Raw genomic sequence first — 15,239 nt, 5'->3', positions numbered from 1 at the left:
TTGCTTTCGGCCAATTCAGGGGCCCATTTGTTTACGTGAATGTCCCGTGGTACAAGATTATCTAGAAATAGAACTCGGTCTTTAACCCTTTCGTCTGCCAAAAGTGACAAATTCCTTTTTCCCTTTGCTAAAATGATATAATCCCAAATGACGCATATCGTAAGGAGAAAAATTCACACCTCAGTTCGTAGAATCTGGCTCAACAGCGAGAGCCATCAGCTCAATTTGTGATAGCACAAGAGAATCGCGTGATCTGAGCAAATGGGTAAGCGCCGTTGCTGCAGATATTAATCACGCGCACCGGAAAGTCCGACTAGTAGAATCGCGATGGCCCACAAGTCCGATGCAGCGAGCAGGTAACACGAGTTCAAAAATTTCGCGAAATTCAACTCGTTAAAATGGAGTGGGAGACGCGTGCAAAGTATGGAAATGTTTATCTGTATGCAATGCTCGTATTTAATCTCTATACATTGCATTAATCATCCATACCCAGCAACCTTAGTCAGGTTAAGCGTGCGATTAACTGCGTGGAGGACGGTCCCCCAAGTCAGATTACTGCTAATTAATGTCGGCAGGGAAACAAAGAGCATCTCAATTTCGCCCCCGTTGTCTCTCTCTTCTCTTATTAACATGGTGGCCGATGATTGCACCTTTTTTAAATTTTCACGTTCACAAGCAAAACATGGGGATCGGCCCCCGGACGACCCTAAACAAAAGAGGCTGCGTACCAAAGATTAGGTGGCGGTCGTTTTCACACCCTTTTATCGTTAAGGTAGGTGGGTGACAACGAAGGGGGACTATCCGGCGGGCGGGATCATGCAAATCCATGCGCTGGTCAACCAACGCGACGGTCCAACACGTCTCTCTCGTCCCGGTCCTCCCAACCACCGAAAGACCGAAATTCGTCACACCGGCCACGGACAGGAGGCGTTGATTGGCCACGCGGGTGCGCACCCATGCTCCTTTGTGGGACTAATGACATCAGCGCTGACGGACGGTGCATCTGATGGTTGACATTAAGATTACATACGCTGTTGGCTTCACACCGGCGGTGGACCTAACTACGCGGCGAAAACCAGTGGGTTTCTAAGTGCTATTTCTAGTGCAATAACCACTATATGTGTGTATGCATATGTGCGTGTATGTATCTATTATTGCGTTGGGAATCTTTCGTTTTATTATTTCTTGTGCCGAAGGAGGTCAGTCCGGAGGAATATGGGACACCGTCGGAGAAAAAATTCACGCGTCTGGAAGATATTTACGCTAATTCATTCGTTTAATGTGTGACACGAAATTTGATAGGTAAAGTAAGTCCATTTACTCTCTCTCTTAAATTAAGAGATATGACAAATGCTAGTGCCTACACCTTTGATGAGTATTAGGAGTGAGCGGTTCTAAGGTGGGTAGATTCGGAACCTGAAAATTGGAACCTATCATGTCGGGACTGTTTCCCAATTTTTAGAATTTGGAACCTACTTTATAAACTCTGGAATCGACCACGTTGGTCCGGTCCAATTCCGAGGTTTACTTGAGAACCGCCCAATTCCTATATATTTTTTATTCCTTGAAAGGACGAACTTTAGTAAAACATTTTTTTATTCACAATCGAGGCAAATAGTAGTTACGGCAAAATAGTAAAGCAACAAAATGGCGAGAAGTGCGGTACAAAACAAATAGATTTATAAAGGAATTGGGGAGTGTCCAACTCACCCCTTAGTCAAGCGACATGAAAGTTAAAACAATAACAGAAATTTCCATCCATCAAAAGTAATAATTCATGAAAGATGAATTAATACGAAAATAAAATAAACAGTAAAAAATTCAAAACATGTAACATAAAACATGCAATAGTGAGTGATTGGCATAATGATGGATTTTCTGATCCTATTTGCTCAAAACATAGATCTCACCGTGGTGCAAGTGTTTCGAGTCTTATGGTCCACAAATGTGATAAAATGATTGGCTCTTGACCCGTGTTCGATTATCCTTCTTTTACTGTGATTAATGCTTGATAGTTGAAGTGAAGTCCCGCTACGGTGTTGATAAACAGCTTAACCAGAAATCCCACACAAAATATATGAATTAGGGTTTCTCAATCCAGTTCAGCCTGACTCCAAACTCAGAATCGGGAGCCGAATTAGAACTGGTTGGGTGGAGTCGTCCGTTCAATTCTAGGGTTTACCCCAGACCAATGTTCACCCCTAATGTTGACCTAATGCGATTCTCTCATGCGATCCATGCTATGGTTAACCAACACGACGGTCCAACACGTCTCTTGTCCGGTCATTCCAACCATAGAAGACCCAAAATCATCACACCGGTCACGGACAGGAGGCGTTGATTGTCCACGCAGGTATAATCCCATGATTCTTTATAGGACTAATGACGTCAGCACTGACGGCCGATGCATCTAATGATTGACATTAAGATTACATATGTTGGTTTCACACAGCCAGGCGTGGACCCAACTACGCGTCGAAAACCAGTGAGTTTCAAGTGCTATTTCTAGTGTAATAACCACTATTTGTGTGTGTACATATATATATTATTGCATTGGGAATCTTTCATTTTATTATTTCTTGTACCGCAGGAGGTCATTCCGGAAGAATATGGGACACCGTCGGAGAAAAAATTCAAACTTCTGGAAGATATTTACGCTAATTTATTCGTTCAACATGTGCCACGATATTTGATAAGTAAGTCTATTTGCTCTCTCTCTCTTATAAATTAAGAGAAATAACAACGCAAGTGCTTAAACTTTTAATGAACATTAGGAGTGAGCGATTTTTGGATGAATAAATTCGAAACTTGAAATCTAGAACCTATCCGGTTCCCAATTTTTGGAACCTGAAACTTATCATATAAACCCTAGAATCGACCATGTCAGTCCGATCCGATTGCTTTACTAGGGAACAAGCCAATTCCTATTTTTTTTATTCGCAATCGAGACAAATAGTAGCTACAGCAAAATAGTAGCGCAACAAAACGGCGAGAAGAACGGTACAAAACAAATAGAATTATAGAGGAATTGGGAAGTATCCAACTCATCCCTAAGTCAAGTAACGTAAAAGTTAAAGCAATAATAGAAATTCTCATCCGTCAAAAGTAACAATCCATAAAAGATGAACACGTAAAATAAAAGAAACAATAAAAAATTCAAAACACGTAACATAAAATATGAATTGTAGAATGCTTGTCATAATAATGGATTTTCTGATCCTATATGCTGAAAACATAGATCTCACTTGTGGTCGTGGTGCAAGTGTTTTGAGGGCCCGTTTGGTTCAACTTTGGGACTGGGCTTTCGACCTCGAAAGCCCCTTCCCAAAATGCTGAACCGTTTGGTTCAGCATTCGGCCTAGCATTGGTCAAATGCTAGCATTTGGAATGCCGAAAGCCCAAAATTGGTCCGGATCAGCTTTGGGCTTTTGGCATTCTACAAATGTTGAACCCAAATTTTTTATCCCCAAACTACCCTCACTTATTTGGCTTATTCCGATTTTTGCCTCTATTGGTACTGTTCATCTTCTTCGTGAGGTGGCCGGCGAGGGCGGCCGACACCGGATCGGCCCGGCGAGAGGCCGGCAAGGTCGCACGACCCAGGCGACGGTCGCTTGAGGTCGCGCGACCGCCCAGGCGATGCCGGCCTGGGTCGCTCGACCCTATCTGCCGCCTGGGTCGCATGGCCTCGGGCGACGGCCGCCGGCGCCAGATCTAGCTTGCCGGCGGCCGTAGGCCTTCGCCGGCCCCGGCGAAGGGTAAGATAGGTTTTTTTTTTTAATAAAAAAAAATTCCCAAAGCCCTTTTGCAAAAAAAATTCTACCAAACACGACTTGGGCCAAAATAGCTTTATAAATGATTTTTTACCAAACACCGCTTGCATTTTTCCAAGGGACTTTAACCTAAAGGTATTTGCATTCCCCCAAGTAGCATTTGAAAAGTTGAACCAAACCGGGCCTGAGTCTTTTGGTCCACAGATATGATAAAAGATTGGCTCTTGACTTGTGTTTTGTTTTTTTTTGGTCGGAGCACTTGACCTGTGTTCAGCTATCCTTCTTTTGCTGTGATTAATGCTTGATAGTTGAAATGAAGTCCCGCCATGGTGTTGATAAATAGCTTAACCTGAATTCCCACTCAAAATACAAGAATTAAGGTTTCTCGATTCGGTTCAGCCCGGCTCCGCACCCAAAGCCGAGAACCAGACCAAAACTGGCTAGGTAGATCCGGTCACGTTCGATTCTAGGGTCTACCTTAGACCAGTATTCACCCCTAATGAGTACCTAATTCACTCCAATAGAGAGAGAGAGTAAGCATCAAGACTGTTGATGGACATCGGCAAATGGAGACGGCGACGACGAAGATGGTGGCAACTGCCCAATGTGGACATTAGCAGTCGAGATGGTGATAGTGTGGCAATTGACGATAATGAGAAATGGCATGTTGGAGCCTGGAAGCGAAAGTGAACTGAGGAAGAAGATAAACAAGTTGGCGCAAAAAAAAAAAAAAAAGAGGAAAGAAAAATGAAATAGAAAAACATGAATGAAAAAGTAAAGTGACAAAAAGTGAAAGAAATTTTTTTATTCATTTTAGATGAAGATGGCATAAATCTTGTTGAGTAAGTGAGCTACGTTAGTAATTGTGCTTAACTTTTATTTATTAAATAAGTCACGTCAGCAAAAATACTTGACGTGGCAATTTATTTGTGATTAGGATAGCGTTCTACTTGGCTCAATAATTTATATTCTTAATCGAGAGTAAAATGGAAATATATGTGATAGAGCTACTAACTTAATATATGAAACACTTTTCGGTCTTGGAGTAATTTGTTTCGATGCACATCAAGAGACAACGTCCTTCTTGTGTACAATATCTCGAGCCAATCATCAATAATGGGCCAATATATGCTTTGTTATTCATGAAGGAACCTCTCTTTTTCCTTCCAAACCGTACACAGATTTTCAACGATCAAGGAGCATCATTACAAATAGGGACAAGCGACCGACTTGCTCCAAGCCCGATGATCCCTTCCCCAGATGTTAAAAACACATAACTAACGACAATCAAACTCTCTCTACCTACAACTTAGATTTCTTTATTCATTGCCCGACTAGTTTTCTCTGAAGTAGGATAGTGGATGCCAACTTTCCTCGATTATTCTATCCTTTATTGTTTATAGTTATTACATAAATCTGAAGTGCATAATAATAAGACTAAAACAACTACAAATAGCGACTGCGGGCAAGTATGCGTTTGGTAGTCTACCAAACCCCAGGTTTTAAAGGGTATAGCAGTTCCCCTTAAACCTCTCCAGGTGATCCTTGTGAAGTGGTATGAATGCATCTATGCTTCCATCGCCTTTAAAAGAAGGTGAAAGAAGCATGATCCCCTCTATTGGGAAGTAGGAGGGCATGAACATGTAAGGGCTCCCACATCCGAAATCTAGGTCGTAGAACGGAAATCGCAACCAACTATCCACCTCCAAATTGGCCGGGGACGGGTTTATATTCTCCGTGGGATAGAGATCTTCCGCCTTCAACTTGTGGCTTGCGAAATCGATGAATGACTTGAAGTAATGATCATCGACCTTCAAAACGGCCTCGTGGATGACCTTTGTCGCATATGATATTGGCTCGTTCAAGAGATCCTCGACCTTAGCCTTCGGAAAAGCCCAAAGGACCAAGTTGCCAAAATAATTGTTTGGAACTCTAGGGTTCAGCCTCATTCGACCATTTACGGAGATTCTCACCTGAGTTGTCTCGAATCCATTCAATGCACGAGCCCGAGTTATGCATCTCCATAGATGAGCAACCAAGCACTCAAATGTGCTAAACATTTTGTTGGGCTGCGTTAGGCCATTGGAAATACCGGTTGGAGATGATACAATAATCTGATCGGATTTAAAATCTAGGGGACTTCTCATATCCTCAGTACGGGACAAAGAAGCCCTAGATTTGAGCTTGGCAAGAAAATCCGTCGTAAAATGGACTTTGTGAATCACAACTTCTTCGGCGAGAATACTGTCATCAAAACCATCATCGATCTTGATTGGCTTTTTGCTTGTATACTCCACCCCTCTGTGCTGGAACTCGAACTTTGGTGGATCTCGAGGAACGAAAATGGTTCGGTCATGCGTCGGAAGTGGGCCCATCTCGAATCCTCGGCAAGCCTTTCCCCATGCAACCAAGAAGTTGCTGGTGGCATGACCGTCGGCTACAAGGTGGTGAGCGGTGAACCCGACCACGAGTGAGCCACAACTGAACCTGGTAAGTTGAACTTGGACCAACTCCTCTACATCCGTCAGGCTCGGATGAAGAGTCAATAAAACGGGCGATGGCGAAGAGGGCATCGATTCATCGATGGGATCATTGACAGATGCCTCGACGAACCGAACCCCATTGTCATTCAAAATAATGACCGTGTCGCCTTCCTCATTCTTACCCAACCTCCCTGCCCACTCTCTATACACCGATAAAACCTTTTGCAACCCTAGTTTTATGGCAAGGTTCGGTGGTGTCGGGGGACGATAGGCGTAGATAACTGCCATTTGGCCATCATAGTTTGCATTATCGAAAGGGGTAAGAGGAATGCACAGGGTGGTTGATGGAGGAGGACCATCATAACAAGGCTTGATGATCCTCGAGCTCTCTATCTTGACCTTCATGTTGCCAAAGCTGGTTTTCGTTTCAAAGGCTTCTTTGTTTGGCTTTGTACGTAGGAGAGAAACAGAGGGAGCTTTTATAGAACGGCTTTGAAATGCTGACCTCAATCTAATTTACAGAGATTTCGGGCACTATGCGTTTTTCCTATATTAAAAATTGCGTAAGGTGCCCTTCAAAGAAAGAAAAACTTAGCCCATCCAAGAGGACCCTTATTCTATCATGCGAAGCAGTTGTTCCTAGTGGTTACGAAAATCTCATCAGCAAACTTAAGGGTTGACTTTAGCATGAGTTCATATTATTCTGGTATTTCTTTGTTTTACATTTCAGCTGGCGAACGTGAGGACAGTACTCTTTGGGAAGAGAGAACATAACGAGGAGTTGGTTGATGCGTATATAGACATTGTATTGTGGATCCGTAGGAAGAACAGAAGATGATGTGCTGATCAATAAGCGGCAGTCTGGCAAGGTTTGGCGTCGGTTTACATGCATGCATGATCACTTGAACGACAATTGATAATGGTGAGCGTGAACTCAAGCTAGTTCTTGTGAATATTTACTTCCGTTCGATGGCCCAAATTATACTAATTTTCTCATCATATATACATTGAGAAAATTTTGATAATTCGTTATAATCAGTCTAGTTAATCAGGTTGACGATGCAAAGCTCCATGAACTTTTTTTTATAAGAAACCCTAGTTTCGCTCGTAGCTTTATTGTGGGTAAAGTGGCACGACACAAAAACGAGACACTTGACGATATCGTTCAATAAAGTTAATCAGACTAAAGATGTTGACTAGGATGTAAGCTAATCGAGGATTATTAGATCATATTAAATCCTCTGCGCATTACAAATCTTGGGAAGTAAATACCGGTAGGGAGTATAGTTCTTTTTAAATCTATTAGTTAAAGGATGAAGCCACCCAAAGTTTGCCAAACTCAATACTCCTACTTCGACACGTGTACATGTACTTGGGAACAATAGGAATATGAGTGGAACATGAAACGCTTTTTTATTAAGATTATGTCGACCTACCCATGAGATCCCAAAAAAAGAAGGTGTCCCCTCTATCTTAACAGGAAAAGAAGTTGTTAAAAGGATAATAATTGTGTAGACGGCGATAATTTTTGGTCTATGATTGAATGCCATCAAATTCATTTTTAGTAGCAAACTATGGGTTGCTATTAAAATACGAATAAGGACAGCACAAGCGTCATAACTTTTGTACAGCGCTCACTTAAGTGCTATAACTTTTTCTTCAATCACTGAAATGCCAGAATTTCTTTAAAACGGTTACTTAAGTGCCATCACTTTCAATTGATTACTTGAGTACGATAACTTTTTAAAAGTATTCGCCCAAGTGCAGAAAATCCGATGTGGCATGGCAATTATCATGAACGTTTTTAAAAAATTATAGTATTCAAATGATCGATTGAAAAGTTATATAACTCTCGAGTAATCAGAAAAATAGTTATAACACTTAAGTAAGCGTCGTACATAATTTATGACATGAAAACCCTTGGGTCCATCTGTGAAGCGAAAATCGACATTTGTGCTTCTCTACTCAAAATTAAAGCATCAAGATTCCCGAATCGCCTTCGAGAGAGAGAGGAAAGAATTAGTGGAACTCTTTATAATTGAATTGTAGCCGGAGATTGCGCTCCATGCATTTGAAATTCGACACACATTTTCCAATCAGAATTCTGATTGAAAATCTTATTCCTCTACAAATTTGTTTTTTAATTTTTTCGAATGGGCTAAGGGACAAAATCCTATCCCATCTATCAAACAAATGCCCTCCCCGCCACATCCTTGACCTCAAGCTGAACCCCATCTCATTTTCAGTCAATTCACAATCGAACACGAGATAACGTTAGTTTGACCATTACTATCACGATTAAACATATCATGGTTTTTTTTTTTTTCACGTCTACGCATTAGTTGAGACATGATCATCACATGTATACATCATCCAATCGCGACGAAATTAACAACAGTTACAGCACACTAGGAGGTTCACACGTACCATTAGTTTTCGCATCAACAAAATCATTGGATCGTTGTCATGGATAAGTCCAAAGTTAATAAAGTTTGTCAAATGTTCATGGTTGGCATCGTGGGGAATATACAAAAATCAAGGTTAGGTAAGCACCATTGAGAAAAGATCAAGAATTTTGGGGGCGCCGTGGAAGTCCTAACTAATAAATAACGCGATAAAGACATGGGAGGCGGCACCTGGACTGAGCCACCGGCCCTCTCGGCTCGTTTAAAGACTACACCTAACGCCCCTCAACTTGTCAATTTTAAGGTCATTTAAGGTTGTTTGTCCTCTAGAATTATGAAGACATTGGAAGTAGCAAACCCCACATTCTAATTGCGATTTGTCGAGGGAGCATTCGGGTGAGGATCTATGTGCAAAGGTCAATCAATTTGTCTATCTCAGTTAGACTTTCAATGCCTCCACTAGGCGAGGGTGTTTGTTGAGATTGAAGGATCAAGACCTCGACCTCTTGAGAATATCTTTGGAATAATTCTGAATTATCCTCATAACCACTTGTAAATAATTCAGAGACACCTTCTTTTTTTATTTTTAATTCTCCTTTTATGCATTCTGGCTTAAGATAATCGGGACATGGATTGATTTGAAGACTTAACGACATTTTATGCTGGAAAAATTCCATATAGGGGTCCGAAGTATTCTCATTTTCGCAAAAAAGTATCCAAAGTGGAATTTGTTTCAAATAATGGCCCGGAGTGACTTACTTAGTCTCGAATAAGGGTCTAGCTAGCCGACCGGCCAAATTGTCGCCGGTCAACGAGCACATGCTATCTAACAACACAAATAAGGACATTTTTGGCCAAAAGCATTTCTTTCCATTTCTTTTCATTTTATTGTTCATCTTCTTCCTTCTTCCTGAACTTTCCAAAATCTAAACAAGCGCTTGGCTCACCAGAGAAATATTTTCACTTTCAAACAAAAATAAGGGGCTAATTTCAAAAAAAAGCATCAACTTGTTTGGGCCAAATTTGGGATTTAAATAAAAGTTTTTTATTTTTTATGATACAACAAAAAGTTAGGGCCCGAATTGTCACTCAAGGTAAAGTTTGTACTTTTTTTTGGAATTAGGCTGTTGACACCTATTTTTTAATTGCCCAATTAAATTATACAAAATTTAGGGGTTAATGTCCTTAATTCCTAAATGAAAAAGTATACATATTTTTTATTTAATTGCATTGCATATAGACATTAGGCAGATTTGTATTAATAGGGTCTATTAGAGCATTTTTATTTTTTTTAAATTATTATTAAATTAAAAATATTTTTAAAATATTTTAAAAAAAAATCGGATCGGTCCGAGTCGGGTCCGGGTCGACCCGGCTCTTTCCTTTCTTCTCCGCGGGCCTGGCCCACTCCCTCCTTTTTTTTTCTCTTCCTTCTCGCCCGGCCCAGCTCCTTCCTTCTTCTCCCCCACTAGCCCGGCCTCTCTCCCTCTCTCCTCCTTCCTCTTTGACTTCCCCTGCAGCCGACCGCCGCTTGGGAAGTGCGAATAACCCGCTCCACCGCACAATATGGCCACAAAAGTCTTAAATAGGAGCAGAGGCCGGTGCAGAGTATTCAATGGACAACTTTCGGGACAAAGCAAGTGACCCGCGACCACTATATAAACCGGCAAAGAGGAGAGAGAAATGGTCGGCCAAAAACATAGCAAAGAGATTTTGAGAGATATTTTGAGAGATTTTGAGAGAAATTGAGAGCAAAAGTGAGAGCTGAGTGTTTGAAGGGATTGAAGAGGAAGCCAGCCGGCCTCGCCGTTACCCGCAGATTGACCGGCGACCCCCCAACATCAGCCATAACCGGTAAGTCCTTCTCAGCCCTTGTCGAACTCTGTTTTCCCCTGTTTTGGTTTATAGGTTGGCCGGGACTCGCGCCGATTGTTTCGCGCGAATCCTCACCCATACCGTCCTTGCTCACGGTCTAGAGGTTGACGTCAGAGGTGAGTTACGGTCGTCGGAACAGGTTTGAGTCTCGGAATAGGTCGAAGTTCCCATGTTTCGGACGTGCACTCCACGTGTTCGACGAAATGCCCACATGAAGTCAGTTTTATTTAAGTCCCCCGTTGGCGATATGCGAGCTGACCCGCAAATCTTCGTCCCCTTGGGTGGCCTTGTGACGGCCATTGGAGCCCAGACGAGGTCAAAGTATGACCTGTGTCGGCCGGCCAAGCTCCAACAGACATTTGGGGCTCAATGAGCCTTGGCCTAAGCTTGGCTGGCGACCACTCCGGTCACCCGCCAGCGATCTACCCCCTCCTAATCTTCTCTGCTTGAGGTGCTGAGGAAACTGAAGCCAAAGGCTGGGCGAAATAGCCGGCAAATCGCTGGATTTTTGCCCGGCCGATGGCCTCCCGCGTCTAAGAGGCCCGAAATTCGGCCTGGACCGGCCGAAAGACCTACCGGACCGGTCTGCATGCCAAATAGGGCCGGTTCGACCGGGTCTATTTTGGCATTTTCCACCAGGCCCGATCCGATTTAGAACCCGGGTCAACGACTTTGGGTCAGATTCGTTGACCCGGGTCGATCTGACCCGACCCGGTTGAATATTATGTTTATACTTATATTATTTTTAATTTAAAAATTTTAAAAAATTATTATTTTTAAATCGTAATTATCATTATTATTATTCTTCTTCTTCTTCTTTTTTAAAAATTAATTAGGAAATAGTTTAGAAATTAGTATTTTTGAATATTTTTCTAAATTATGTGAATTATTTGATTAATAATTACGTCTAAATCGGATAAGCCTATATAGGGCTATACAGTGGGATTTTGCATGTTATCATTACTACTGTTGTATTATTATTATTATGCATGTTGTTTCTAATTAGAATATAATTGCATAAATTATCATGTTTTGAATGTTGCCGCCTTAGTTAGGGTTAGAACCCTAAGCTGCATATCTAGTTTGACTGCTAATATTTGATGATTGTGGACTCGTTTGATCACCTCACATGTTAGGAGATAGGTCATAAAATCAATCCAAACTACCTGACAAATATTTTCTAAAATAAACAGGATAAAAGGTACCGAAAGGGCACTAGTTACTCAACTAGTGTAACCAAGTTCCCTACTCATTTAATCTCTGGTTCGTTGGAGTAGGGTAGACCTGTTAAACGGGTGGGTCGGATCGGGTTTGGGTCGGGTCATAAATGGTCCGACCCAAATTGACCCATTAACCCGTTTATGACCCATTTATTCATAGTGTAAATATCTCGACCCATACCCGACCCACCCATACCCAACCCATACCCGACCCGACCCATATTGCTAAAACACTTTTATATTAGGAATACTTATTTCTTATGATTTTTTTTTAAAATTATACTGCTAAAACATTTTATGCAATACAAAGCTAGTGAAAATTTTTTATAATTTTTTTTAAAATTGAGGTTCTGTTTGTTTTACGAAAAATGCGACATTTCTAGAAAATATTTTCCATAAAGTCAATATCCAAGAAAATAAAAAAAATTAATATTTTTTTATTTTTTAAATCGAATTTTTAATTTTTTTAATTTTTATTTTTTTTTAGTTTTTTATTTTTCCTTTATTTTTGGCCGATCGCCGGCCGCGGTGGCCGGCGACCGACCACAGGCGAGGACGAGCTCGCCGGAGGCCGGCGAAGCTCGTTGCGCCCGATCTCGGGAGAGGCCGGCGGCCTCGCGGGACGGCGAGCCTCAAGGTCGCTGACCCAAGCGAGCTTGAGGGCTCGCCAGACGGCGAGGCTCGAGCCTCGCCCGAGGCCGGCGAGCTCGAGCCACCGGCCTCGGCGAGGTCGTCCCGCCCAGTGGCCGGTCGCCGTGGCCGACCACCGGCCGGAATAAAAAAAAAAGAAAAAGAAAGAAGAGAAAAGAAAAAATAAAAGAAAAAGAGAAAAAATAAAAATAATTAAATTTCGATTTTTTTAAAACATTTTTGTAAAGAGGGAGAGAGTATGTGGATGGGTCTAGTAGGTGGGTTGGACATGGGTTCCAAACTCAACCCATTTAGACCCATTTATCTTTAAGCTTTAAAATTTAAAACCCATTTAAGGTTGACTCTTTAAAATTAAAGTGACACATATATGATCCATTTATTTTTAAATGAGTCATATATGGGTCTAAGACCCATTTTGACACCTCTAGAGTAGGGTGATTCTACTGTCACTTTACTTGGATTTTTAATCGACCCACCCCAAATGGATTAGTGGCGATTCCTAGATAAAAATCATTTGCAGGTTAAAAACCTAAACCATAAGTCGCGATATGATATGGGCTTGGGAGAGCCCAAGTTAAGTCCCAAACCTAGACTTAGGGTGCCCATGGCAACGATTCTGTGCCCGGGAACTGATTCTGCTTAGAAATGATTCTTTTTTATTCTGTGCCCGAGAATAATTTCTAATATTTGAAGGCGTTTGGTAACTACCCAAAATTTCTATTCTTAGAATAGAAAAATAACAGAAATACGATTGGTAACTACACAAAATTTCTTTTTATTAATAATATTTTGAATTTTTTAATACTTCTTTCTCTTTTTTTTCCTTCCCTTCATTGGCCATGGCCGGTCGCCGGCCCCGGCAACCAACCACAGGCCAGGGCCGGCGAGGGCGTCGCGGCCCTCGCCACCGTCCTTGCCCTCGCCACCCCCAGCAATAGTGAGGTTGGCCTCACCTTGGCCGGGCGAGGCTACTTGATTTTATTCCAAAACTCGATTCCGGGAATAATTTTTTGCAAATTTGTGCCCGGCCACAAAAATTTTAATAAACGGATTTCTGTTCCCAACTAATTCTGGGAACAAAAGAATAGAAATTTTCACTATTTGACAACTTTCCAAACGCCCCCTTCGCGCGTACCAGGCTACGCCATTTTCCCTCTTCGGCGAAAATTTGGCGGGTCGTGACATAGGCCCAAAAATAAGACACAAGAGAACAAACAAATAAAATATGGTGCGCCGAGCAAAAGATCACATAGGTGCATGAACAAGGAGGGTACAAGCATGGGCATGCACATCTTGAAAGGAAAAACAACGGAATAAAATGTGTCAAATGGTGTCGCCGACCACAGAGGTTGCCAATGGCATCGCTGGCCTCGGAGGACACAAGATATGGGATTGTTGAGGTTGATGTCTTGTATTATGTTATCCAAGAGATTATGACGCGGTTCCGAAAGGCCCCCTGACGACTGGACAGCACGGGGGCCGCCAGAGGCGTTTTATGTTCAGTCATAGAATGATTTATATAGAAAAGCTAAATATTTTAGGCTATGTGGGCAATTTTGTAATTTGTGCCGTGTAGGGTTTCGCTATATATGTTTAGGGCGAAACAGGTATCTAAAAAAAAGGGAGGGAGGGAGTGAGAAAGAGCGGCTGTACACTTTTCTACGTTATTAGTGAAACAGATCTCATCTCCCCGTGGACGTAGGTAGGCGGAACATCTCCCCTGCTGAACCACGTAAATTCTTGTGTTGTGCGAATTTTCATTACTTTCTTGTATCGTTGATAGGATCGAATTTAGATATTCGACAATCTCCAAGGTCAATGACGCCGTATCTGGGATCGGCGACATCGGATGCAACATCTCGAGCCCAAACTCGTAAAGACGGAGAGTGGAGGAGCTTCACTCGACGCTTGAGGCTACACCTAGGCTTGCGACGACGGAGGTCGCCGGCGTTGGAGGACAATAGATGTGGGATCTTTAAGGTCGGGATCGGCAACAGGGATTCGCAACGTTTAACCAATGTCCCGAACCAAGATCCTTCCCATGACCCACAGAGACAGAGGATAAAGGCAAGGGGCTTTGCTCAAAGCTCGAGGATGCGCCTAGGCTTGTGATGACGAGGTGGTGCGACAGCTGGTCGGCGCATGGCAAGCTGGCAGTGTCAATCACGGTAACCATGTTGTGCCATCGGAAAATCAAATCTAGAGGCACGAACTCGACCTTGCCGTCAAGGCTTGTGGCCCATCAAGCCTTACAGCCATGGATAGCCGTAGTCGAATATAGAGGTGAGCTTGAGACTTAGGACTGTCTAGTCGATGAGCTTGAAAACCTGCTGCACCTGCGGCTTGAGCATGCTCAGCATTGTGTAGAAGAAGAAGGAAGAATGAAGAAGACGATCAACAGTAAATTGAAAAGAAAAGGAAAGAAGTGCTATTGGACGAAAAAGCCCCTGGCCATGCCGCCAAAATTAGCATGTAAGATGCATGAGCTCGCCGAGGCTTTTATTTAAGACTAAGTAAATCACTTCAGGCCCTTATTTTAAACAAAGTCCACTTTAGATCCTCTTTTGAAGAAAATGAGGACACTTCATATTCCTATTTGGAATTTTCCCTTCTATGCTTCACGGAATGAGATTGAGAAAAATATTCTCCGACAATCCCCGTTCTATACAAACAATGCTCTCTTCGAGTGCATTTGAGAGAGCAATGGTTTTATGACTTTGCATTTAACCAAAGGACGTTGACTAAGAGGATTTTCACGAAAAGGAAATATCGTTCAGTGAACATCTTATGAATTACTTATTGCAAAGCAATTTCTAAAATAAGAATAAGTGC

The 15,239-nt window shown here is 42.2% G+C and overlaps 1 protein-coding gene across 1 annotated transcript; it reads right to left on the bottom strand.

Annotated features, from left to right (window-relative positions):
• Positions 1-4,883: 4,883 nt before the first annotated feature.
• On the bottom strand, positions 4,884-6,755 carry LOC115679219 (agmatine hydroxycinnamoyltransferase 1-like). Its single transcript, XM_030602818.2, has one exon. The coding sequence runs from the start codon at positions 6,659-6,661 to the stop codon at positions 5,276-5,278; it is 1,386 nt and encodes a 461-aa protein (XP_030458678.1). The 5' UTR covers positions 6,662-6,755; the 3' UTR covers positions 4,884-5,275.
• Positions 6,756-15,239: the final 8,484 nt, after the last annotated feature.

This window comes from Syzygium oleosum, unplaced genomic scaffold (genome assembly GCF_021117445.2).
Source record: "Syzygium oleosum isolate NSW1041296 unplaced genomic scaffold, Sole_v2.1 Sole_v2.03, whole genome shotgun sequence".
NCBI lineage: Eukaryota > Viridiplantae > Streptophyta > Magnoliopsida > Myrtales > Myrtaceae > Syzygium > Syzygium oleosum.
This window is presented reverse-complemented; position numbering and strand designations above follow the sequence as displayed.

What these genes read in the sequence shown, in the direction of transcription:
- LOC115679219 (XM_030602818.2), bottom strand. Translation starts at nt 6,661, where the DNA reads ATGAAGGTCAAGATAGAGAGCTCGAGGATCATCAAGCCTTGTTATGAT.